This window comes from Dermacentor andersoni, chromosome 2 (genome assembly GCF_023375885.2).
Source record: "Dermacentor andersoni chromosome 2, qqDerAnde1_hic_scaffold, whole genome shotgun sequence".
Lineage (NCBI taxonomy): Eukaryota > Metazoa > Arthropoda > Arachnida > Ixodida > Ixodidae > Dermacentor > Dermacentor andersoni.
The window spans coordinates 109,576,070-109,603,687 of record NC_092815.1 but is presented as its reverse complement, the minus strand read 5'-3'; the positions used below and the strand labels follow the sequence as shown (position 1 = coordinate 109,603,687).

The window sequence follows — 27,618 nt, the reverse complement described above, 5'->3', positions numbered from 1 at the left end:
CTTGGTGCGCCTTGAGGATGGGTGTAGTGTCCATTGCCTCTTGTGAGGCGCCGGACACGTGCTCTTGCGAGCGAGATGTTTCCCGAGAGAGTCCCGCCTTGGAGGGCAAGACCCCTGCGCCCACCAGCCCGGAGGTCGATGGGGCTCCCTGAGGGATCTGGCTGCGCCGGCTGTTGCCAGCGCTGGAAGGGGCCGGGGAGGTTGGGACAGCCTCGGCGGCGGCCACCTTCGGGGTCGTTGGTCCCTCATTCTGGGTCGACGGAGCAGCGCTAGCTGCAACCGCCGCGGGGGCAGATGGCGTAACTGCCGACTCACTGCCTGTGGGTCGGACAGCCGCCGGAGGCCGTTGTGACGCTGCCCCCTGACGCGCCACATCGGCAAAGGTTTTCTTGGGCAGGTACGATACCCGCCTGCGTGCCTCCTTGAAACTTATGTTTTCTTTTACTTTAATCGTAACTATTTCCTTCTCTTTCTTCCAAGATGGGCACGACCGCGAGTATGCAGCGTGCTCACCTTCACAGTTTACGCAGCGGAGAGAGTTTTCACAAGATTCAGAAGTGTGCTCATTAGCACTGCATTTAGCGCAGGTTTGGCGGCCTCGGCAGCTCTGAGAGCTGTGACCGAAACGCTGACATTTGAAGCAACGCAGGGGATTAGGGATATATGGCCGAACACGGAGCTTGATATACCCGGCCTCGATGGACTCGGGCAGGACACTTGTGCCAAAAGTTAGTATCAAATGTTTGGTCTGTATTTCCTTGTTGTCACGCCTCATCTTTATTCGCTTAACGTTCACGACGTTCTGCTCACTGAAGCCCTCCAAGAGCTCAGCCTCAGTCAGCTCCAAGAGATCATCATCGGAGACTACGCCACGGGTGGTATTCATAGTACGATGCGGAGTTACTGTCACTTTGGCGTCGCCAAATGATACTAGGTTCGGTAGGTTCTCATATTGCTTCTTGTTTCGGAGCTCCAAGAGGAGATCACCGCTTGCCATTCTGGATGCTTTGTAACCTGTACCAAAAACTTGGGTGAGAGACTTAGACACGAGAAATGGTGAGATTGTTCGTACGGGTTTGTTTGGTGTTTCGGAGTGGACTACGTGGAAGCGTGGAAAAGTTTCTTTTTGACGGGCGAAAAATTCTAAGACATCATCGGTGCGCCCCCTCTTCAGGGAGCGATCAGGTAGTAGGGGAAAGGAAGTAGCCATAGGAGATTGTAATTTCGGCAGTAACGCCAGCCACCCACCGTGGAGTCCTACAAGGGGGCGCTGCAGGGCGTGTGAGACACGGCCTGCAAGCGCCAGCTGTACATTACCACTATAACCAAATATGAGATAACCTAGGTTGGTTATTCACACAGGGTTAACCCTTGCTGCCTGGAAAAATTGGAAGTAAGCGGAAGCTAGGAGAAGACAGGAAAGACGAAAAGTAAGAGAAAGACGAAGACTGGAGGGAGAGAGAGACAGGAAAAGGCAACTACCGATTTCCCCCGGGTGGGTCAGTCCGGGGGTGCCGTCTATGTGAAGCAGAGGCCAAAGGGGTGTGTTGCCTCCGCCGGGGGGCCTGAAAGGTCCAAACACCCAGCATCGGCTCAACCCCCAGGATCCCCTTTTCCCCAGACACGGCTAAGCCGCGCACGGCTACACGCGGGAGGGTCCGACCCTCGTGTGCTCGGGTCCGTGGTGTCGCAACACACCAAACGCCTGCTGACGCAGACGCCCCTGCGGGGACAGTTTACACTCATAAAACGGTTGCACCCTTTGGTGTGTATATTTGTCTCACAACGATAATCGTCATCTGCCTTGCTTGCGTTTCCTTCCTTGGAAACTCCGCGCTCGCCACTATCCTGTCGAGAATGCTCTGTCATGCTGCTAACGCGCAAGCCGTTCGTGACTGGGAAGTACCGGGCTCGCAGCACTAAAGAAAGGAAACGCGGGCAAGACAGATGACGATTATTGTTGTGGGACAAGACAAGCCCCAAAGGGTGTATTTTTAAGACTGCACTCTTAGAAAAATTTGCATTGCAGTTTGCATTGGGGGAAAGCTGCGCGTTCGACCATCTTTCTTTAAGAAAGGGGTTTTGATCTTTTTGGTACATTTTCTATCTTACTTTGTCTTGCTTTCTCCTTCAAGTTTTCTGTCCCCTCCTCATTTCATTATTTCTTTTGGAGCCTCGTTTGTTGATTTCAACTGATTGCCCTGTTAAATTTGCTTGTTTGTTTTCTTGAATTTTTTAAATGCTTTTAAATTGATGCTCTCCGATACATTTTCCTGTCCTTGTAGCATAAAATTGAGCCTTTCTCACGGTGTCGACTTTTCGCCAATTCTGCATATCTGCTAAAGAAATTGCATTTCTGCTAAAGAAATTGCATTTCTATTAGCATTTAGCTTTATTCGCCCAATTATAGGATGAATAAACCCATAATTGGGAGAGCTGCACTTGCTATCCGGTACTTGCATTTCGGGTGGATTAATTGAACAGGGCGCATGATTTGGACACATATTACTTGGAGGACAACTCTCACTGTCGTTCTCCCTCTCTGAAGATGCTGTTACTAAATTACGTTAAACTAATTAACTGTTATAGGAATTGCTCCGCAGTACATGTGGCTAGAGCTTAAATGAAGTTCAGTGGTGAACATGCTAATACACCCCTTAAATGAAATTAGATAGTATAAATTTCTTGAAGTAATAATTAAACATGATTTGCTCTGCATGTAAAGTTTGATAATTTAGAAGATGTGGCTGAAAAATTCGAATTATACTATTTGCCACAGGTGATACCAACAAAACTGTCCGGAATCGAAAGAAGAAAGCAAGCAAATAAAAGAAGGAACAGGCGGTATGTCTTGAAACAACAACGACAACAAGAACAACAGCACTGACGAATAAAGAGAGGTCGATGGTTAGTGCTCGAGAACCATATAGTGCTTCCGCAAATTTAGAGAATTCCACACCATGTCGGCTGCTGAAGCCCGCATGGCCTGATATATTCAAGAGCTATATCCATGGCACACGATATTCGAGCACGGACTTCTTTTTTCCCAGTGAGACCTGACGGTGCCGATACCACGTTGTTATAACAGCTTGGCAGCTGATCACACTTGCTCTTTGGACCAGTCACTACGACGAGACAGCTTGGTGCAGAAAATGCAAACGTGGCAACTCTGGGTCCCTGGGAGCGTCGTGGCAAGCGCGTTTGTCACCTTGTCTAAAACTGCTCGTTAGAAGTGCGTGATAGCGCGAGCACACTGAGCTGGTTCGCGCCTCGACTTATATGCAATAAGTATAACTGCGCCGCTGTTTGCGCTATGTAAGCCCGCTTCGTTTCGCTAAACACTGTGACCGTTCCGGCGTTATCTACGCCGAGCAGGCTTTTCGAAACTCGGTAACGCGGCAGAATATTAACGGAGCGAGCGGAACGTTTTTCTCTGGGGGGATCGCACGAGATTTACTCGGATCCGCTCGGCAAGTCGGAAGTCGTCGCCGACTGTGTAGACAACAGTTTTTGTCCTCCTCGGCGAATAAACCTATGGAGGGAGAAAAAAAGAAGGAAGTTATTCGTGCTACCGGGGCCACCTAAAGCTGAGAGACGAAACGCAACGGAAGAACCGAGAACACCGAAGGAGAGAGAAAAACAAGCAAACAAACAAATAGTAAGGAGAAGAATCGAGAGGACACCAAATGGAAATTATTATTATTCCTTTTCAATAAGCTATCGATTCTCTCCAGTATGGTGACCGTTCTATACTTTGAGCATCGTGCTATATATTGTCTTTCCCCAGTAAGACAATTTTTATTTTCTAACCTGCTTCTGCTCATCTTGTGCGAACCGCCCAATTCATGGCCGATTCCCCACGGTGGATAACTGCCACATGTGCAAAGGAACAAAAACAGCAATGTTACGTTGCATCACACAGAAATTTGTGCATTGTCATGGGAAGCTTTCTTTGCGACCACGGCCGGCAAAATTGTTGTTAAGATTATTGTGCTGGCATTAGTTTGTTTACGTGACTCCTTTTAGGAGTTTTGTTTACTCCAGCGCACTACAGTTATTTCTTACTTGTTGGACTTTTCAGTAACTTCGTTGTACCTTTTTCTTGGTTTCATTTATGGATCATTTAAGATGTATCGCCAATAATGCATTTTGTTCGCTCGGCCCGATTATTGGCTGGTCCTCCATTTGGGAAATGCGCTAGAGTTCTTGAGGTCATCATCATCGTCCTCATCTTTCGGCATTATCACCGCCATCGTTATCTACTACTATTACTACTACTACTACGAACTATACTACTAACGCTAACAACAACACAGTTCGTCTCATATCAAACAGACAGATCAGAAATGATCTCTGGCAAAAGCACTGGCTTTTGTGTGCGTGTGCGTGTGTGCGCGCGCGCGTGCGTGTGCGTCAGTTTTTGCGCTCTTTTGCAGCGAAGCTGTATTTGGCTAGCCGATTCGTCCGTCTGTCTGTCGCCTGTACGCCGAAAACTCCTCCGGCGCAACCCCATGCGAATGCGCGGAAAAAAGAAAAGCGAGAGGCGCGCAATTGGCTGCGCCAGCAGTGACGTCGTTGCTCTCCGTCGCAGCCGGGTGGGCGCGCAGCAGTTTTTCTCCGACTCTGACACGGGTAAGCGACGCGTCATACGTACTACTGCGGAGCAGGCAGCTTTCGATCAGTAACTCCGCGAGCAGAACCGGGAGCAAGCTCGCCTAAGCCGCCCCGAGGCTGCAGCCCGGGTTCAAGAACAGTCTCGTGCAGGCGAGCGCAAGCAGCAACTGCGTACCGGGGATCCAGCCGCCTACCAAGCCGTCGTTTAATTAACCGTCGGGATTAGCCCACTGATGAACACCGGGGCCGCACGTTTCAGCTTCGCTGGTTAGCCACCTGTACGGAGTGCTTGGGCGGTGATTTTTCCTTTATTTCCTTCATTTCGTTCTACCTAACTCAGAAGGAGGCTGTTCGAAGGCGCTGATTTTGATGCAGGTGGGAGCGCAGACACGTATATTTCGTAGGGTTTATTTATCAGTCGGAAAAAAAAATCGTACAGTCGCGATCAATTTGAAGGTGATCGCTCGAGCTGCGACCGGCGAGCCTTCCAAGCAGCATAGCGGCCGATTTCGGAACTGCGAAGATAAAAATTGCGCTGCCTTCTTCCCCTTTTACGCTCGTACAGGCTGCAACCGCTACCCCCAAGACTAACTCGACACATTTTTGTGTTTGTTACCGTTTCATGGCAATGATGTGTGCGCGTCCCTGCCTCATGCATACATTGGCTAACAATGACGCCTCTGTGCAATAGCTGATAAGGCAATCAAAATGAATTCGCAGGTTATCTCGTGAAGGGTGACGAAAAGCTGCGAGTTGCCAGACGGGAGTGACACCTGCTCAGGCAACAGCAAAAGAGAGAGAGGGAAGCTATCTCATGTTTCCCTCTTGACTGACGGTGATGACGTAACGTGGCGCTGCTCCTAGTTTCGGTCGCCGCTCGAGCGGTCACCTTCATATTGATCGCGACTGTACGCGATGAGTACGTCGCTGAAGATACCGGAGTTAGATGTCCCTTGGCTGTGCCTACAAATGATCATTGACACTTTGATAATTATGATAGTACGTCTAGAGTTATTAATTAAAATTACCGAATTAAATCTCAGTAACGAAAAAAATTACTGGCGGCTACTCCACTGTACTGGAAACAACATGCACTAGGTTTTCTTCGAGTAACGCATAAAATTTTTTTTGAAAATCTTGGTGCAGGATAATTATTTGAAACACCTGGTATATATTTATGACCTCTGCATGCAAGTGACGATGCGTCCATCCCTAATAAACGTTGTAAATTATTAGAAGTGTTTCTTTTTTAATGAGTCATTAGCTGTGCTTATTGGAAAGAGAGGCGAGACTGAGACACATCATTCACTTGCATTTCACATGCCGTTCAAGAGACTCTACCGAAGGGGTCACTAAAGTCTACAGGTTTTTTAAAGGGGAAGCTGAAGAGCCTGTCGAATTCAATAATACACTCATATACGGACCCGGCAACCTTATACACCATGCATGTAAAATTTTGGGCAGGATTTTTTACTTAGGAACGACGTAATCGCCGATTAAAATTGCGCTGTCGCTCCGCCCCCCGTCGAGGGCCGCGCGCTGCTGCTGACGCTGACGATGCGAGCGGAGACCGGAAACCGCGGCGTAGTGACGTCAGCACTGGTGTTCCGCTCCTTCGCAGTCTCCGCGACCGTGCCTGACCGCGCTTGTTTCTGCGTGCGTGCCGGCATAAGCTGCCTCGCTCGAGCCTGCATTCCTTTGTTTGTGCGTATGTAGAGTGGTATTTGACGTGCGCAGCATCAATTGAAGTGGTGGGCCGATCATGCCGGCGTTTTGTGCAGCCTACGGTTGCACGAACACCAGCGGCCGCGACGATGTTCCATTACCCCCCGCAAGACAAGAAGCTTGCAGCTAAGTGGGAGGCTGCTGTGAATCGAAAGAATTTCAAGCGCTCAAGAACAACACTGCTGTGCTCTAACCACTCCCGTGACGATGATTACTACTAGAGTTTATCAATAATGCGTGAATGAGGGAGAGTACGACTTTCTGCTAGCAGGCTTTCTAAACGCAGCGCGAAAAGGTCGGGGCAACGAACGCACGGGCGGACGGATGGTAACTGGTCTTGGAAGACCTTATGAATACACGAACTCGTCCAAACCGGGATTTTGATTTATTGCTAGCTCCTTCGTGTTAGCATGCTGAACGGAAGGTATGTACATGTTCATCTCCCACCCTTGACGCAGGTTTCGTCGCAAACCGCCGTTAATTTTCTATTGCACGTGTGTTGTGAAACAGCCAACATGCAGCTACCTTAATGCAGTGCGAGTGTAAAGTTTTCATGTGTAGCTGACAGAATTCGCCGCCTTTACGGCTCCGGTTACGAGTAGCGTGCGGATGACGCGCTGATGAAGGCCACTACACGTGCTACAAGAGCCGGAAAATTTTTCCCGCATGTAAACCGTCTGTGTAGATTGCCAAAAGCTTTGGGGCAGCGCACAAATGCCGACGATCTCATCCCTCCTAACGTTCCACGAGGAGGCATGCAGGAACATAACAGTACAGTTGTTTGCCCGCAAACGAACTCACTGGATCGCTGAATACAGCTTTGCAAAAACATACTCATCAAAGAACATTTCTAACACGAGGAGATGCTAACACTTCGCTTTCGTTCGCGTCGAAAGTACTGCTTGCTACCAGCATATTTTGCTTCTTGGAGAGGCCGGCTACATATACATGCAGAGAGCAACGCCGAACGCCTCAGAGAAACGCAAGCATTCGAAATTTACCGTTACCGTCTCGCCAAACCACCTTGCACCGTGCTGCATGTGTGGCGGCAGCGGCCGGTCCGCACGAACACCAATGTTGACGTCACGAGGCGCCCGACCAATCACAGGCGGAAACGAGGCGCGCGAGCTGCCCGAGTCTGCTGCTGCGCTGTTCGTCGAAATAAAATCTGTTTGCGCTTTCTTTCGCTCAATTTCGATGCGATATTCGAATATGGAGGGTTGAAAACCATTACGCACAGCTCTTCACTCATTCTTTCTGAAAAACTCTTCAGCTTCCCTTTAAGAGTCAAAAAAGCACGCAAAGCATTTTGAAGCGAGGCGAACATACAGCAACATATTCATTCTCTAGGTATAAGCTATCCATATCTTTAGAAATAATTGTTGACTACCTCCTTCTCTTTAAAAGTATAAAAGCTTTTTCCTGTGTATATATTTAAATATATTGTGTAGGTGCATGGTGCTTCCAGTGGAAATTTGAAACAATGGCGAAGTGAGAAAACACGGATGAGGCAGCTGCCACTGGTACTTCCAATGCGCCTTTTCTCCTATTGTCAAGATTTGCAGAAATAAAGTAGAGTATGAATTAAAATCTGTGCGCGTCCGCGTCAACAATGATGCAGTAATCTATCAGTCACAATAAAATTTTAAGTGAAAAGGTCGAGGCAAGTCAAAAGAAACCTCAAATGGTGTGGGTAAGAAAACTCTGACAATGACACGTTGGGTGGGAGGAGGTAGGCTTCAACATTGCTGGAGGGGGCTCAGCCCCCCCCCCCCCCCCCCCCTCCCGGAACCGTCTGGAGGGGACTCGGGCCCCGGAGCGCCCCCTCCCCCCCCTCCAGTAGTAGGTGCCTATGGAGCACTGCACAAACGTGGTGACATGTTCGTCGGGGAATGCTTGACGTAGCGTGTTAAAGTGATGCGACTGCGCTTTTGTGACGTTGGAGCGGAACCACAACCTATCGCAGGCGCAACACGAAGTTCCAAATTCGTCCTCGAAGAACATTTCTCTCAAGTAGGACGCGAGCGTCGCTCCTGTCCGAGCATACGTGCCTTCGCATCGCTCCAGAGGAGAGACCCGAATGCCAACTTATTCGACAAGGACCAGTCCTCAGACACAGCTCAGCTCCTCTAGAACATTGTCCGAACATTCTGGCCAACTTCTGTTGTGATCGGACCAACGTACTGCGAGTTTCTGTGCTTTTGTCACGGACCTGGCAGGGCGCCCAACTAGCCCTAACGACTGTGAGAGTAGGCCTACCGTCAAGTCCGCACTCTTGCAGCAGTAATGGCCCAGAAATTCGTCACCGACGCTGATGGATGGACCACCCGAGTATCGAAACATTCCCAAGGTACGCAGCACGTTGAAACGCTCATTTTGCGTCCGCCAACAGGCCGTTTCCTACCTGAGTGGAGCCCACGAACGCTTCACGACGCGCTAAGCGTTTCAGCGGTCCTGACCGCTGCAGAGGCTCGCGCCGCTACAGTAAACATAAAAAAACAACAAAAAGAACTAGGCTATAATAACCAGTGATGACCCCTCGGCGACGGAAAATCTCCACTGCATTAACGAAACAACTCTTAATGTCAGAACTTACCCTGTCCACATCTATATCGCATCGCCCCACAACTCGCGCCGAGGTGCGATTCACAACGTGGAACTGAACACCCCAACGGAAGAATTGATGCGAGAACTCCAAGCCCCAAATTATGAAAGTATTGCGGCTCGTATGATGGGTAAAACAGCCACTGTCATCATAACTTTCAAGAGCGCGCATGCACCTCGCCAGGTCATCTTCGGCGGAGGTGTTTACCGCTGCGTCCCTCATCGACCCAAGGCGCAATTTTGCTGAACATGCTTTGCTATAGGCCACTGATCAGACGTTTGTCGCGACAAGGGAAAACAAAGGTGCAGAACATATGAAAAATATGTCGGGGATCCTGTAGAGGATCATGACTGCAAACCAAGCTGCCCTAATTGTGGCAAAGACCACAAGGCTGGTGACCCAACTTGTGAAGTGCGACGAGCAGCTGATAAAGCGGTCAGAGAGGCGGCCTACCTGAAGCGCTTGCAACAACGAAAGGATGACAAGCAAATGAAAACAGTCACCATCGCAAGCCGAAGCCCAATGCAAAAACGCAACTCCGCCAACACATCGAGGGACAGAAGTAGCTCCAGAAGTCGTCAACAGTTCAGGGGCCGCAGCCGATGTAGGGGCCGCAGCCATTCCAGGGGCCGCGGTCACTTCGGGGGTCATAGCCAGTCCGAGAGGCAAAGCCTGTCCGGGACCCGCGGCCAGTCCGGGGGCCGAAATCAGCCCGGAAGTTGCGGGTAGTCTCCGGATCACAACTATTCCCAAGGCCAAGAAGAAGAGCAACCCGCAAATCAACGAAACGTGAATCAGCCACCCGGCGCGTCCCCTTTCCCCCGTCGCCTATGAATCTTTAATGCAAACACGAGCTCAAAAAGTAGCCAAGGATTATAAGAATGTTCTACTTCAAACTCGCAGACCTCATCGAACGTCAATACTAGCTTCACTATCACTAGAGCCCACTGAAAACAGGGACATGCAAGCAGAGGCATACGTACCTGAAGCCACACAATTAGGTGATACAATGCAACCCTTAGCAGAAGAAGTAGAACCAGCGTCATTGCAACCGGCGATGAAAAAGGCAAGATACCACACCACAGCCTTACAAAACCTTGAAGCAGAATGTCAGCAACTAAAGGACGGAATGAAAGAAATGCAAACCAGTTTAGAGGCCAAGATAGCTGAGCAGGTTGGCTGCTCAAATTAAAGCGGCGCTAAAAACATATACTCAACAAATACTGACCCAAATGCGCTCCCTATTCAACGAGCTACTCAGCAACCAGGCAGAGGCAATGGTCCCTATACAAGTGCAGGCTGCGAAGGCCGCATTAATGCGCCAGGAAGTGTGCGATCGACCTAAAGCCCGTCGATCGACCAGCGTAACGCGACCCACTCCTTACCCTACAGCGGGCGCCCCGCAAAATCATAAGTAAAACAATGGCGACAAATCTGGTGGTGTGGCATTGGAACTGTAGAGGGATTGCTCAAAAACGGGGCCTTCTCACGCAGTACATCGCCGCTCAAGATCGTCGACCAGACATTCTCCTACTCCATGAAACCAACCAAACACCTAATCTTGCAGGCTATATACGGCAACGGCCGTATTATTCGACAACGGCCATTCTGATCCGTAAAGATATAGCGCCGAATGTTGTCCACAGGACGGAGCAGAGCCTCACTGTACGCATCCTCCCCCCCAAAAAAATAGACAAGAGCAAGGCGCAGCCCCACTTATTCATCACGAATGTTTATAGCCCGCCAAAATAGAACGACTTCTTCAAGGAGGTCGCGAATCTACGGCCAACGAAGTATTTTGATCATCTAATAGCGGGCGACTTTAACGCACCACACTCTTCATGGGGATACAGCAAAAACTCCTCCAAAGGGTCCGCACTACTACACCATATCCGACGGGCCCAGCTAACTCTCCTTAACGAGACCGGCTCCCCGAAGCGGCACGGAAACTCCTTAGAAAGAGATACCACGCCCGATGCGGCCTTCATTAAAGGACGACTGTCAGCGGAATGGGTTAACACGCACGACACTTTAACGAGTGACCACACTGTCATACAAATATTTTTGCAAGTCAAAGGATTTCCAAAGCGCCAGCGCAAGCATCGCCTCACGGATTGGAATGAGTGCCGCAAGACACATACATGTAGGAGACTTCCAAAACATGCACCTGAAAGATCGGGTAGAGGTAGTCAGACAACGAATCCAGACACACACGAAGGAGATACTAGAGAAGTGAGAGCAACCAAGCACGGATAAGGATCTTGTTCATCTCTGGGAGGCACGATATGCCCTCATCAAGAGGTGGAAAATAAATAATCTCAATCGAAAGCTACGCTCACGCATCAACACGCTCAACGAGCAGATCGTCCACTACACTGAACATCTCACTCGTGAGCAGTGGTACGATACGTGCAACAAGCTCAATGACACATTGAATATTAGCTCCACGTGGCATCTCATCCGATCACTCCTTGACCCAACCCAGACAAAGACGGAAACGTCCGATAAGCTCTGAAAGCTGCTAGAAACAGTTGAGCATACCGACGAACTATTCAACAAGCTTAGAACAACACACGTTGCGGATCCAGCGCAACAGCATATGCGGACTACAAAAGCGCAGAGCCAGGAAATGAGGGTCACATCGGCCCAATCACATTAGCGGAATTACAGAGTGCCTTAGCAGATGCAAAGGCGAATAAAGCGCCAGGACCAGACCAAATTACGACAGCACAGCTCCGTAACCTTATAGAAGCCGATCATGTATTCTTGCTTCAGCAAATTAACAATGTGTGGGACACGGGCAACTTGCCAGGAGAATGGAAGACAGCCAGCACCATTTTCATTCCGAAGCCTGGCAAGCCCCAAGCCATAGCGAATCTGCTTCCAATATCGCTAACGTCATGCATCCGTAAGCTGATGGAGTGCATCGTGCTTAACAGACTTCTTAGTCACCTTGAGAAATTGCCATCGCAAGCCATCGCAATCGCGATCAAACACATGCCCCCTAGTAACTCAGCCTACCCAACAATCACATTTACCGACTTCACGACGGCTTGCAGGAAATTATTGCACAACCATCTCCCGGGCCACATTTCGACACTTATTGAAGAGCACCTTTAGGGACCTTTACAAATCATCTGGATACCTGGTCATGATGGGCGGCCCGGAAATGAAAGAGCTAATCAGCTCGCCTGCGAGACTTTAAGCCAGGCACCTTGCATTCCGCGACCAGCCCAGACGAAAAGGTGGGCTCCCCTTCTTCTGCTGCCTTACCAAGAGGCTAGGCGCAAGTTCACCAAGCTCAGGAAAGAGTTCACCCGTGAACAGAGTGTACTGATTCGTCAGGCCCAGACAGAAACACTACCTACACCAGCGCGAATGCACCTCCTCCACGGCCTCTTACCTGAAGATCACACTCCCCCCCCCCCCCCCCCCCTGTCTTGACTGTGAAGAACACTTGCACACATCCCATATCCTCTGGTCCTGTGGACCCCCCCCCCCCCCCCCCCAGCTCCCCTGCCTGCCCCTACAAATATTTTCCCTAACCCCCATGCCGGGTGGCTGACAGAAGGCGCCAGCGCCGATGACCAACGGTACCTTGCGGCGTTTACAGTGCTGCACTGAAGAATGCCGCAAGCGAGGCTCTGGACTGAGGGCCTTTCCACCACACCACCCAACATGAAAATAAAGTTTTCCTCACTCTTTCCCTGAAGTACTTGTCACGAAGGTGCTCTTGTTCTCCTGCGGCGGGCGTGGTCGTGTTGTTCCCGGTGACGCTGTTGCGCGCTTGTATTTCCTGCGCTTGTTCATCGTCCAAGGGCACTCTTTGTTCCCGGTGGCGCTGGGTATTGCGCGCTTGGATTTCCTGCGCTTTTTCTGCGTTGCACCTTTCCCTGGAACGCCGGTATCGGGCGACGTCGGCACGGCGTTGTTCCTCTTGTTTGTTGCGTTCGGCAGCGTGCTGCTGTAGTTCCCTGCTGTGCTCAGCGTCGTTACTTTGTTTCTCGCGTAATCTGTATTTACGCTGATGCTCTGCATTCCAGCGCTTCCGTTCTTCTTCACTAAGCGACTGCGGTCGGCCTGGCGCCATTACGCTAAATGCGACAGCGCTGCGGCGACACGAACTGCTGCGGAAGGCGGTGCAACGTGAACTGATGAGGCAATCAGACTACTGCAGGAACGTCATCAGCTGCGTTCCGATCCGAAGCCACGGCTGCTCCACAGTTCTGGCGCGTGCCTGATTGTACAAGTCACGTGGTCACAGAGATGGGCTCGTGCCACTGCTCGAGCGCTGGTTGTCGTCGTCTTCAACAGCTGGCTGGCTCTATCTTGAAAGCGGTCGTCTAAACCGAAGGGGGGACGGACAGACAGTTTTCTCGTTGGGTTTAAAAAGGTGATTTAGGTGTAACTCAACCTTCTATTGTAATTCAAAGTAAAGAATAATACCTTCCTGGGATATCGCTTTCGATTCTGCATGTTGCGCATGCGCTGTACGCCTGCACCTATAATCTGTGTTCACCTGAAAATGAATCAGTTGGGGGAAATGTCCGCCTGCCTGTGTTGCTTCTGTCGTCCGTCGTCTTTCGGTGCTCCGCAATTGTGGTAATTGGTGCATTTCGAGGTGCGCGCGTGCAGCGTTCACTGATGCCGCCGCGAGAAAGCGTGCAGTTCGAAGAAGAGGTGAACGAAGGGAGGCTGTCGCTTGTGTCCGCCTCATTAATGTTTCACATTTTCCGGGATTCAGCTATTTATCCTTCAATAAATAATGAAATTATAAAATTCCGATAGCAGGAGCACAATTTCACAGTAATATATAAAATTATTATGGAAAATTTAACTTGCTCATCCTTTAAGCCGACCCTTCAATTTAGGTTTTTTTAATGTTTAGTTAGGTTTGCTCTACCATTTTATGCAAGGCTGAATACCTTAGTATAAACTTTTTTATTTCATTTATTTTTCTGTGTATTTCTCGTTTTCGCTTATTTATTTTATTTCCGTTGTTTCTTTTATCATACTACCTCACGGTTCGCGGCCTATCCCCCACAGTGGGTTTCTGCCATTAAATAAGGCATCATCATTATCGTCGTCGACATTATCGTCGTCGACGTCATCGTCGTCGGCGCGTGGAAAGTAACCGATTGCTCTTTTGCTAGGGCAGACGCCATCTAAGCGTTTCATGGTGGAAACCGTCCTGCTCAACCACCTGTGAGTGTGATCCAAGCTTCGTCCGTTCATTTCTTCCCCATCGTTTTGTGTTGATGCGAGGATAATTACAAGCCAGAATTTCTTCCGCTCGCACAGACCGTCTGCAACGGCCTTCAGCTGGGCGTCAATAACTCGAGTGAAGCCAAGCAACCGTGTTCGAAACGAGATTTCCAGAGGCAGCTGCGCAGAGACCAGATAAGGTCTTGACCCTGGCGTGAATCGAGCCATGGAGAACTCATGTGATGGTCAACTGCAACGGAGGTCCACGCAAGAGCCGGTCAGCGACAGCGTCACTTCAGAAATGTTTGAGTTTCCCTGCACTAAAACCACGGACGATCGCGTTTGCCGATTGGTGCTATATCTTGGGGCTTGTAACAGACTCCTTTGCCGGCTAGGCATCCAGCTTGAGGTGGACGAAGATGACGATGAAGGAAATGTGCAGCTAGTGAGCATTCCGGGAAGGCGCTTCGGAGGTGAAGAGAACGGATTGAGCGCCTCGGAGGTGGGCTTCACACTCTGTTGCTTGATCACACTTCTAAAGTCGCATAGATGCATTGTTGTCGTCGATATTGACTACATCGCCGCTAGTGCACTGGGCGTGGCGCTTAATGACATGCCTGCACTGAAGAGAGTAAGCGTCAGCAGGCAGTCAGCTACTGAAATTTCAGATGTGCAACTCGTCTGCGGAGCAGTAGCTTCCCTGAAACAGATCAGGGAACTGAGGATCTTCAACAAAGGTCACGCAGTGTACTTGGAGCTGTGGTCGGTCCAGACCTTGTTAAGACTCAATAAGACTCTCACCCGTCTTGACATCGGACACTTGGAGACGAGTAATAGTTACTCACTGATGCTTATCCAGGCCCTCATTGGGAATAGCAGCATCACTCACCTTGCTGTCAGTTCTTGCATCTTCACTTGCGGTCCCACAAACTCGGCAGAATCATTCGCGAAGTACTTGGTAAAGAAAAATTCTGTACTACAGAGCCTGACCCTCAGGGCGTTTCGAACCGTGGACAGGAACGTTTTGACCAACTTGGTCGAAGCCATCTCCGCCACGGACACCCTTCAGGAATTGGCCGCGGAACTGCTGCTCGCGTGCCCGGAAGACAAGTCTTTGTTAGCCAAAACACTCAAGAACTGGCGCCTACGCAGAGTCAACTTTGCAGGGGTTAAATGCTGCGAACGTTTTCTGCGGCCACGCACAGCCGCACTCCTGAGACAGCAACGTGGAAGAATAGTACAACCTTGGCTGTCGGCCATCGCGGAAAACTCATCCGTGCTGAAGTTGTCGATGAACTTGTCGGGATTTGGAACAGTGGGGTGTTGCGCCTTTCTTCGTGCAGTGGAGCACAACAGGTCGCTTGAATGTGTGTCTGTTTGTAATCTTCCGGCAGGGCACGGCCTCAGGGAGGCATGCAGCGTGATCCAGAATGGAGGAATGATACACAGAGTCATCATCGAGGAGCACCACTTAATTCCCGAAAACATCGCCGTGTTGCAAGACTGTACACTCTTAACGAGTGTAACCGTCATCTCAAAAGAAATAGCAAACAGGAACGTTTTTTGCAGCGCATTCATAGTACTGTCCCGTTGCCCTCACGTCAAGTCGCTTTGCGTGAAAGACCACCTGGATGTGGCGGACGAGACTGTGATGTTGGCCATGTGCGTTTACATAGCACAGTCACCAACACTCCGGAACCTCAGGCTTTCTCTCCAAGGCACATTCTACGATTCATTGGCGATTTACCCCAGGCGATTGGAGTGTCCCGTGATTATGGCACTGACTGCAAACTGCAGTTTGAGAAGCGTTAGTCTACATATGCGCCTCAGCAATAGGGACTGCGAGTTGCTAGCGGATACGGTCTCGATCAGTCCGCTGATCAGCGAGCTTTCATTGCCGGTCAGTCGCCACGCCTTCAACGTCACCTTCTTAACCTACCTGTGGCCGAGAATGTCGGGAAATAGCACCTTGCTTCGCCTCGAGGTCCCCAACGTCCCAGGTTACGAGACCCAGACGTGCGCCATACAGGACATCACAAGAAGGAACTACAGCACCTTCTGCCGAGCAGCGCGTTTCGTTAAAGGACACAGGGAACCGCTGTGTGCACGTGCTCTGGAGCTAGTCTCTGGTCACCCGAACTTCGTCGAGATGATCCAGGACAAAGCAAGAGTAGCCGCTGCCGAAGCAGCCGCGATGATCAGCCGAGCGTGTAAGACGTACAACGGTCTCGACGAATTCATGCAGATGGCCGGCGTCGTTAAGCACGGAGTTGAATGCTTTTGCCGGTGCGACGGCAAGGCACAACTTGCCGACCTGAACGAGTATTGTTGGCTGGAAGTCCGGAAGTACCTTTGCCTCACGGATGTCAAGATCAACTAACTGATAGTGGTACATCGGCGGTTGCACTGCGTGGAAGAATCACGTCTGTGACTCTCGTCTTTGCAGTTGTAGGTGATTCCCGCAGCAGCGCTTACACGAACTTCTACGTGAATGACACTCCATCGTGCAAGGCTTGCTTGGTGCCGACATGTGTTACAGTTAGCCAGGATGGTAAAAGCGAGAAGTGGTTTCTCACGGTGTTACTTTTTCGTAAGATGCAAATTTTTTCAACAAGTTCACCACTTGTGCAATAAGCCCTAAAGGTCAGGCGTAGTGTTAGTGAAGTAAGTTCTCGCGGATTGAACGGCTAAAGCTAAAAAACAGAGAACGGGGACTTTATGAGAACTCTTGAATGATGAAACCGGTATTCCTTGGAATTGAAGTTGCTGCACGTATATATATATATATATATATATATATATATATATATATATATATATATATATGCAAAGAAAAAGATAAGAAAAAAATATTTGTTGAGGAAATTTTGATTACTCTTCCTAACTCCCCTTCCTAACACAGAGCAGTGAGTTCATTATTTTCTGTTTCTCTGTATCTGTCCTGCAGTTTCACGATCATATTCTCTGCTGTTACTCATTCATTACTGCTGTTTTGCCATTAATCTTTGACTCGGCTCGGCCGGCTTACTAAATGTCGTGTCAAGGGCACGCTGGACCTAAGAGCAGACTCAAACACGCTAGTTGACTGATGCAGGGTAAAATAGCCCCCGTGTTTATTTCTGCCCTGCTGTGTACACCGGCAGCTCCTGATAAGGATAAGGGTACACGTGCGGCGTTTCCACGGTTGCGCAGAACCGTGTGCGCACAAGTGCAAGGTGTGTGGTGTGCAGTGAGTAGTGCTATCAATTAACCAGTAATAGGAAGTCGGCATACACACGCAGTCGAGGGCCCGGGCTTGCGCGTGAAGGCTGCCTACGGAGCAGCATTGACGGTCTCCTCGAGTCGGGTGATGTCGGTGGCGTCGGTGGCATGCCACGCCGCGACTGATTTCTGAACGTTTCTTTCTTTTTTTCATAGTCTCTCTCAATTCTCCCCCCCCCCCCCCCCCTAGTTCTTTATATTTCCTTTTCTTTGCCCTGATATGCTTCGCCCTTCCCAAAAATGAGTCGTGTATTGCCTGTGAGCGCTGGCTTGAAAGCGTCATTCATTCGTATGGTGCCCTTTTCGCAAGCACGAGAACTTCGTTTATTCTAGCGCATTCCTGTACGTTCACTGTTGAAACGCACGGCAGAATCATTCTTGTCACCGCGACCTTGGTGCGTGCCGAAGCAGGGACAAAAATACAAAGAGGGAAAAGAACGGGGTCGCCAAACGACTATTCAACCGAGCTAATCGTCTCATAGCGAAGACGATCATATCTTTCCGGCAGGGGACTTCCGATCGCGTATCGGCTCGCATTGCGCACATGCGTTATATGGGTTTGTAGTTTTTCGCGTGCACGTCTACATTTGTAGGAGCATGCGCGAAAGTCAGTTGATAGCTCAGCTACTTCCAAGTCTGGCTCCCATTTGTCCCTGATTTTAAGTACAGCCGTCCGTGCTCGTCTTAAAGAGAGGGTATCCATTGGAATGTTCGCCGAGCCATCTACGAATATCTCTGCGAAACAAAAAGATTGCTTTGGTAATGTTTTTTATTTTGATCATGCTCTGTCACATTCCTACGACTTACTGTTTCTACGTCAATTTGTAATATTGAAATACTAAGAAATACGAATTCAAATAAAGAACTAGTTAGAATCTGTGAGATATTATTCACGGCACTCCGTTGGTTTGTCGTAAATTTTTTTGCATGGTCCATGCTCTCGACCTGGAAGAGCTGAAGCTCATGTACCTAGACCTCAGTCTCCTGTACTAGGCATATGCATCGGCTTTATACGCCCTGTTTACATCCATATTTACATTTACCTAGACTTGTGGACCCTTTCCTGTCGGAAATGAACAATCGTTATTTGTTCTTTTTAATTTCTCCTTTCTGCGACGCCGTCTACTCTTATTGACTAATATATTTGTTATGATTGATGTTGTTCGTATTTTTGTTTATCATTTTCTACAATTACTACTCGACTCATCGCTTGAATCTTGCAGTGGGATCACGCCAATTTTTCAAGAAATTCATGATCGTTATCATCATCCGGCTTACCACATTAGCGTACTGCCATTTTATTATTTGCTTGCTCAGCACAACGGGCAGCGCCGTATTTGGACCTTAGGACATCGTAGGCGTCGTTGTTATCACAAACGTCGCCATCATCATCATCATCACAATCATCAACAACAACAACAACAACAACAACAACACGCAGTTTTTGCTCTTGTAGTGGTGGTGGGCCAGGCCGCATTTGGTGGCGCGCTGCATATGTTGACACTAGGGTGCCTGCATTAAACCTCTTGACACGGCCGCTTGATAAAAAATAAAATAATAATAGCGATAATAATAATAAATGCCGCCTTCCACGTCGACCCGCGCTGCAATGGGAGCGAATGTCTCCGCCGTAGTTGCATTCTCGGCCGCTTGGCTGGGCTGAATGGCGTTAGCTATCCGGGACGGGACGTGTAGGTTTCCATGGGCGACGTCGTTGGAAGCAGGTTCCTCATGCGTTTTGTATGCCGATCTCAAACAGTCCCCGACTGGTGCGGCACCTAACGCGATAGCGTTAAGGAGCTTGTGTCGCAGAAAAGCTGATGTCGTCGGCGTCGGCGGCGTTGGCCGTGAGCGAAAAATCCCGGAAGGCAATTTATAAATAAAAACAACTTGCAAATTGGGCAGGGTGGGAACCGAACCAGGGTCTCCGGAGTGCGAAACGAAGACGCTCCCACTCAGCCATGAGTTCGATGGTTCAAGGCGGTACAAAAGCACCTCTAGTGAACGTGGTGTTGCTTTAGAAACGTGCCGTAGAAAGTTATAATGCGGTGTGTATCGGTAATTATGAGCATGTAAATTACAGAAGTCGCAGTTAAACGAGTAGTGAAGTACGTTTCCGCTACATTTCTTCTGCGCTTGGCGCACATGCAGAGCCATCTTGCGGCAAACACAGAAGACCCCCTCCTCGCAATGTACGGCGCTGCCCCGACAGATGGCGCGCCACTCGCTCGCTTCTCCCCTTCGTCTCGTTTGAGCTCATTGGTGCCGTGCAGGGACCGGTGCGAGGATACCCCAATACCCTTGCGTTTAATAAGTTGTCTCGCTCTCTCCCCTTCCAGCTTCCAGCGTGCGTCACTCGAACCCTCGTGTTTAGGCGACGCGGCTCCTCTTTCCGCTCACAGCGCGATTCCTAGTTGCAGCGTCCGATGCGGGACGCCTCTGACGTGATCGCTGCGCCGCAGCTCGTCTGGTGGGAAAGCGTCCCCTGCGATGTGTGCCGTGCTGCTGGCGAGGAGTCGTGCGTCTGCGTGGTGCTCCCAAGCGAGATAGAGGACGATCCCATAGAGGCGTCAGCTCCATAATCGCGTCCGCCTTCATGGCGCGTCGCGGCCCGGCTGTCCAATCACGACGTTTGGCTTGCGTAGATCGTTACGTCTTTGCGTGCCTCAAGAGCAAGCCGAGCGAATGAGTGGGCGGTGCGAACGGGGTGCCATAACGCTATCGCGTTCCACTCTTGAAGGCGAAGCTTAAGCGTCCTCCAATTTTTTTTATTATTTTTTTTCTATCCAACGGCCATGGCCCTGATTTTAGCCCGCATGCTCCCTACTCCCGCACTTAAGGCGAGCATTCGGGCACCTATAGGTCTTATTGTTGTCTTATAGGCCTTATTATTGTTGGACTTATTGGCCATGTTTCAACCATGGCCTCCGAAAACGAACAGCGCGCGCCGCCGCTAGAGGAATGTTGCTTAGTGGCTGTGATGCTGGACAGTTAAGCATGAAGTCGCGGAATCCGATCCCGGCCACGGCGGTCGTATTTCGATGGGGGTAAAATGCGAAAACACCCGTGGCACTTAGATTTAGACGCACGTTAAAGAACCCCAGGTGGTCCAAATTTCCGGAGTCGCTCACTACGGCTTGCCTCATAATCAGAAAGTGGCTCTGTCACGTAAAACCCAATAATTTAGTTTATTCTAGATCGAAAGAGCTTCCACAATTCAAGAAAAGAAACGAAAAAAAAAGAGACGAGAAGAATGGGTCGACTGTATCGGGATCGCAGCCGCAATGGTGTACACATGAAACGTTTCTTGCGTGCTCCTGAGGGCGTGTGGACACCGTAGGGTACAGAAATCGCGTAACCGAATACACAAGGAACACCTACTCGCGGATTACAAGGCTCGCGTGCTTATAACTTAATCACACAACAGCCAGCGGGCGACCTCCAATCTAATCTTCCAATCTTGAGAATTGTGATTCCCCTGTCTTCCTGTCCGAGTCACTTCGCGCCCGTTCTGGCCCCCACGTGTCGAACGCGGGGGCACCATAGCCGAACAAACGCCAAATTTCTACAAAAAATTGCACAACTCCCGATCAGCACAGGTTTGAGTTTTATGAATTATAACTACACTATGGCAGAGTGAGCTTTCTCGAGTGCGACCACTCACAATATACATATATATATATATATGTGTGTGTGTGTGTGTGTGTGTGTGTGTGTGTGTGTGTGTGTGAATACTTATACATTGGTTGTTTCGCGAGCAACCATACGCTTTGAGAAATTACCGTTGTAGCTACGTACGAACTCAATTTCAGTTGAACTCTTATGCAAAATACACTATTTCTGTAACGTTTGGAAAATGCCTCCGACTATGCGCTTTGCCGCGCATTCTATATATATGCAATGCACGCATGCCGCGCTGCGACATGCCATGCGATGTGTTTCATTGCAAGGTGCAAAGTCAACTTGCAATGCAAGTATATGAAAACTTTCTGTCCAGATGATTGCGGCATTCCACAACTATTCATAAGTATTCCCACATCCGTTGTGTGCGCCATAGAAATGTACGTGTCCTGCGCCGACCACGACTGCTTAGCAGCTATGCGCTGCTAAGCGCAAGCTTGCGGGTTCAATCCACTGCGGCCAAATTTCCGTGTTGGCGAAATGTACAAGCGCCCGTACATTAAATTTTAGTGCACGTCAAACAACGCATTTGTTCACGTATTTTTTACGCCCGCTTGGTTAAGCCTAAGGCGAAGCTTTCAAAATTAAAAGGAAAAACAAAGTGGTACACATCGTTCCAGAGTGGAGCTGTAAGCTGTTCCTTGGGATCATACTGTGGTTTTGGCACGTAAAACCTCACAGTCACTTGTTTCATATGCCGCGTGATTAGTAAAAGCTTGAGGCGGAAGCCCAAGCACAAAACATAACGTTGCGGATGCTTCTGCGACCGTGTCCGCATACACAGCGGCTCTTCCGTTCCGATCATATCACTCTCACTCGCATCACTCTCGCTCCTGGTATCTGATACGAGTGAAATTTCAAGCCTGTCAAGGCTTGCGTCAATGATGCAGTCACGCTGCTAGAATTCCTCTGAATATGAGAACACGACCTAAGCCACTTGTCTGCCGTTACAAAATTGATGCTTTCCGGCAGGAACTTTTCGACAGCTGCAAGGGTGAATGCGGTATTGTTAGCCGCTACATAACCTTTCACTTGGATCCGGATCAGTTCGATCGGATTCAACTCGCAGTGGTACGCAGGAAGCTTCACAACGTCGTGACCGGCAACCTTATCAACCACATTCACGCGATAGGCCGAAAACATACCCCAACTCGGTCTTTAAATGACTCTGAGAAAACGCGATGCATATCTCGGTTAGCCAAGACTGAATGCCAACCTTTCATGTTAATGCTGTCGGTATTTTCTCGAGGTGAACGCTGCGGTAGGGTGCATTGTCCATTACTATAACGCCGCGTGGTTTGATGTTTGGTAGCAGCTGCTCAGAGGACCCCTTCTCGAACTGTGGCCCATCCATTTCTTTGTGGCATTCACCAGCTCCTTTCGCTGCTCGGAAAACGAGGCAAGCACCATTTACGAAGCCATCCTCGCTGCCGGCGTGCAATAGGACCAGCCTGCCACCTTTGCCGCTGGGTGCGCGAAGGCCTGTTGTCAGACCTTCCCACAAAGCATCCTCGCGTGTAACGACGTTCACGTCCTCCCAGACGTTTTCCTTGGTATGTCCAACGTTGATCCAAGTTTCGTCAAGCTAGTATATGTGCCTGCAAAAAAGAAACAAACAACGAAAATAAATGAAGCATATCGCCAGGCATACGCAGCTCGCAATTTCTCACGACGGGCGAAGGAGTGAGTCACTTTGCACTGCTCAGCTGTTATGACCAAGCAATATCCAGGCACCGCATGTCTGCGAGACGCAATAAGCGAAGCAGGTTATATTGCGCGACGTACAAACGCTGACCAAATGAATGGCGTGAGCCGCACAGCGGGCATCGAAATGTGGTGATAGTCAAGTGTTCGACGAAAACTCGTCTGACGAGGAAACATATTGGTGCCAAAAAACGTGCACTCGCCAAGAATAAAAGAAAAATAAAGAACAGACGTTTCGGGCCCCGTACAGGTCTCTCAATCACAATGAAGATGTAAGCATGGGCGCGTGGCTATTTATGGGTGAGGTGGCGCAGCGTGCGGGAAGATTACCCCGCGTTCTGTGTATCGTGCATCTAGATGATTGGATGTAAAATGATTCCGAAAGCAAACCGATAGCAAACCGATAGCGCTGTGTGTGTCTCTTTGTGTCTTCTTTTGTCCCGTCTTTGAATCGCGCTACCGTACTCCCCGTGAAGGGGCAAATAAGTGTTTGTCTTTTGCGATGATGGCTGCCGAGTTCCAGTCAATGATGTGTGCGGTTAGTTCGTGATGTTTCGCTCGGCCGTTCGCGGTTGTGTGACCCTTGGTGACGTCATTCATGTGTGGTTTCAAGCGCCGTTTAAAATTTCCGCTCTCGGCGATGTACGACACGTCACACTCCTTGCATAGTATCTTGTCTATCACTCCCTGGTAGTCCGTGTGTTTCAAAGGGTCTTTTGCGCGAACCAGCTGTTGGCCTAGCTTTAGGGAAGGCACGTTGGTGATTTGCACACCGTAGCCCTTAAAAATTCGTGCAAGGGCATGGCTTCTTCCCACTGCGTAGGGTACCACCGCGCGCTTCACTGTTTCTTTCGCCGTTTCATGGCGAGGCTTCGCTGATTTGCGCTCCTGCGTTCTGAGCAGTTGTAGAGGGTAACCATTGTTCAACAGGTCCCTTTCCCCAACCTGTAGCTCTTGCCTACGTTTCGTGGGGCTGGAGCAGACGCGGAATGTCCGGGAAAAGAATGCTGCTGCGACGGATCGCTTTTGCCCAATTTGGGTGCGCCGAATCGAAGTTCAGGTACTTTCCCGTGTGCGTTGGCTTTCTGTACACACTAGTACTCAAGCCGCTTGAAGACTTCTCCAGGAGGACATCCAGGAAGGGAATTCGCCGATTGTTTTGCTCTTCAGCCGTGAACTGTATACTCGGCTTGAAGGAATTTAGGTGCTCGAGGAAAAGAAACACTTGTCTGCCCGTTTGCTTTTAGAATCATTTTACATCCAATCAACTAGACGGACGATAAACAGGACGCGGGGTAATCTTCCCGAGATACACACCCGTACGCTGCGCCACCTCACCCATAAATGGCCGTGCGCCCGTGCTTACATCTTCATTGTGATCAAGGGATCCGTACGGGACACCGAAACGTATGTTCTTTATTTTTCTTTTATTCTTGGTGTGTGCACGTTTTTTGGCACCAATATGTGGTGATGCACGACAGGCGGCCACAAAAAACGCCACCGCTTGCAACGCTAACCTTAAATGTCTGTTCCGGGAGGATAAACAACGCGCCCAACTGTGAAGAACAACGCTTGCGTTTGTGCACACAGCGCTTTCATGAGCAGCGAAAGCTTGGGCGCTAGCATTTTTTATGCTAACAGTTACAGCCAAACGCAGTTCGCGTCTTTTGCTTCTCGGGGGAAAAAAAAAAGCTTTTTACGGAACAATTAAAGGTTCAGGTTTACGGGTGTTAAAAAATTATGCAGATCCCACTCACTGTGGGAATCGATGTAAGCGAAGCTTTCCGGGTTGGATGCTTTGATTGACGGTGATTTGCTGTGATGTTGACGGCTAAAGCTTAATTTCTTCAACGTTTAGGCTAATACGAGAGTGGTGAGTTGATGTTAAACGTTAACTTGCGTGCACCACTCCTGTTTGTCTGCGTAGTACACAGAACACACAGGGAGAGGTGTTTGCTTGAGGCGTTGTTGTGCGCTATATTTTATAACCTCTGAGAGGGTTGAGCGTTGTCATTTCTTCACGTGGAACATCGCATTGTGGCAGAAGTATTAAACTGGAATTTGATTATGGGGCTGTACGTGCCGAAACCACACTCAGATTACGTGACACGCCATAGCGGCGGACTTCGGATTAATTTTGACACCGTGATGTTCTTTAACGTGTCCCGAAATCTAAGTGCACGTGCGTTATCTATTTCGCCCCCGTCGAAATGCAGCTGCCACGATTGACATCGAATCCACGACCTCTAGCAATGCCATAGCCGCAAAGCTAACGCGGCGATCACAGAAGTGTTGATTCGACGGTCGACCGCTTGCGTGGTGCCTCCTGGAAATTAATTAATGCGGCTCTGCTTCTGCACGCCCTGCGTAAGCTGCGCGCTTGACATATGGGCATGACGTTTATTTTTCAGAAATAGCAGCAACGTACTGTACCGTACCATGAACTCAAGCTTATCCTGACGTAATAGTTCTGCGAAACCCGCAAGGTGGAGAGAAGTAGTTAATAATGCGAAAATCAGACATCCACTCGTTAGTAGCAATTGCTACAAAGGAAACCCAAACGGGTTCCTCGAAAGAAAAGCCTCGCAATTGAAGAAATTTTTTTCTTCAACTGAGAGGCTTTTCTTTCGAGGAACCCGTCCGTTTGCGAAAAGAAAACCCGATGTCGCTGCGCAGCCTTTGCATTGTACGCACACACGTTTTAGGCATATCCATGTCACTATCACTGGTAACATCTCGAGCAAGTTTTGCGGCTGTTGGAATTTCATTTCGCAGCAAATACTGGAGCACTTTTCTTCGTAGAGCGGCGAGGGAGAAACTGTCGTGAAGTTGCAGTCTCGTTCTTCCGGTTCTGGCATTGCTGTGTGCGGCTGGGAGACGCGGCCGTTGGCGCTTCGGTGACTTCAAGGTGTCACACTGTACGTCGCGCTTAATCCGGTACGCACTGGTTTCGGCATCCCCAGTCAGTTCCCTCACTTTCAGACATGCGTCTCTGATAGCCAGCTGCGGGTCGCTTTTGCATACTTGTGTGTAAAGGTTGTGCACGACTTTCTTAGCCTGCGTGGACAGCTTTTCCTTCGACAAATCTTGCCACAGGTGCATGGCGGCTGGGGTCACGAAACGTTGTCAACGTGCGTCGGCAAGCGACGTTGACGTGCTGCAACCCGGGGACGCCATGTTGTTTAAAGTTGATGGAAAAGACATACGGACGCCAGAAAACCGCAAAGCATATGGAAATGCGTGAAACGAAATTTCTTCTACACGGCAACGTATTTCATAATTAATTAAATTATTATATTGCATTAAAAATGTGCAAATTACTGTAGCATTTTTATTTAAGCAGCATAGCGTAAATGTTATTTCTGTAGGGAACTACATGCAAGGCCTCACAGTTCATTAGCGCAGAAAGCAGTTCGAGTGCTTTTTCACTACCTGAAGGCAACAGACTTGAGTGCCCGACTATAGACATCCTACACCTAAGTTCTCTCTCTCTCTCTTTCACTCCCCATTCCCCTCCCCACGTGTAGGGTAGCAAACTGGACTCAGTCTGGTTAACCTCCCTGCCATTCCTTCTTCCCTTCTCTCTCTCTCTTTCTCTACATGCAAGGGGGAGCGTAGCAATACAGGTTCGATTCGGCTCCGTAGTCTTGGCTGCACTGCCACAGAAAGTTGTCGCCAGCTATAGTTTTGCATAGTTTTTCTTGACTTATCATGGGAATGTGCCACTCGGTCTGCGCTAGTCTCCAATGAAACTCTTTGATGCCAACTTGGGTTATTGTGCCAATAAGTGTGTGCCGCTTTTCAATGCACGTATTAGACCAAGCGCGCGGCACACTCTTCGGCAGTCTCCATCGCCCGTATAGTCCTCATAGCTTGAACGTTGGCGCGTCTACGCGGCGGCATTGTCGCTGTTCGGGAGAGAGAGAGAAAACATTTCTATACATGCGCCAGCGTCCGGCGCTCACCTCTGGTCGTTCAGCTACCAGTCCTCACCCAACACGTCTCTGACGTGTTGGATAAGCATCGGCAGGATAATGTTAGTTGCATGGAGTGGTGGAGTGAGCCAGTCCGTCCATGACCGTGGCTGGATGTTAGTGGGAATGGTGGAGAGGGCTGACTGCAGTTTGGGTTGAGTGTGAGGGCAATGCCATAGGCAATGCTCTAGGGACGGATATTCCATGAAGTTCGGGCATTTTGGTGGCCGAGGTAGGCCTTGAATATAGTGACGGAAAAGAGGAGTCACTATTGAGTTGGTTTCAAGTCTTCGAAGAATAGCGCTGTCTTCTCGCGAGAGGTTAGCAGGAGGGGTAATAAAGGCGACGGCATTGGAGTTTTGTTAGCCCGTGTGTTTCTGGAAGCGTCTGCATCAGCATCCAGACGGCGTTCCCTCTGTGAAGAGGTTTCGTTTGCACGTTCGCGGCATTTTCTCAGCCCGTCTTGTTCCAACTTACTCTCTCGTTTTGCTACAATGTCAGGATCAGTCGACGCACGCCTACGCTGTCGTTTCAACCGTAGTTGTGCCTTCCGCGAACACGGCGCTCCACGTCGACCACCTTTGGGGCAGCGATCATTCCGTTACCATGGGAACGGCGGTCAGCGCATGGATTTGTCTGCTCATCGTGCTTGTGGCTTCAAACCTCTTTGTAACGTTGATTATCACGATTTATCTCTGAATTTTCAAGCACTGCTAAACGTAGCAGGGCAACCAGTCTCCGCACGCACGCGTAATCATAACGAATTGTGTCGTGATCTTTAACAACGAAATACGCTGTCGAGGATCATCAACTTCGAAAGTTGCAACGCCCCTTGCAGCCAGAACGACA

General features: G+C 49.6%; 1 protein-coding gene across 2 annotated transcripts in view; it reads right to left on the bottom strand.

Annotated features, from left to right (window-relative positions):
* LOC126541222 (multiple C2 and transmembrane domain-containing protein 1-like) overlaps positions 1-13,166 on the bottom strand; it is an 84,814-nt gene extending 71,648 nt beyond the window's left edge. For both annotated transcript variants that reach the window (XM_050187904.2, XM_055076612.1), the window contains exon 1: positions 12,645-13,166. In XM_050187904.2, coding sequence (XP_050043861.2) covers positions 12,645-12,982 — 338 coding nt within the window. In that variant the 5' untranslated portion in view covers positions 12,983-13,166. The remainder of the gene's footprint in view (positions 1-12,644) is intronic.
* Positions 13,167-27,618: the final 14,452 nt, after the last annotated feature.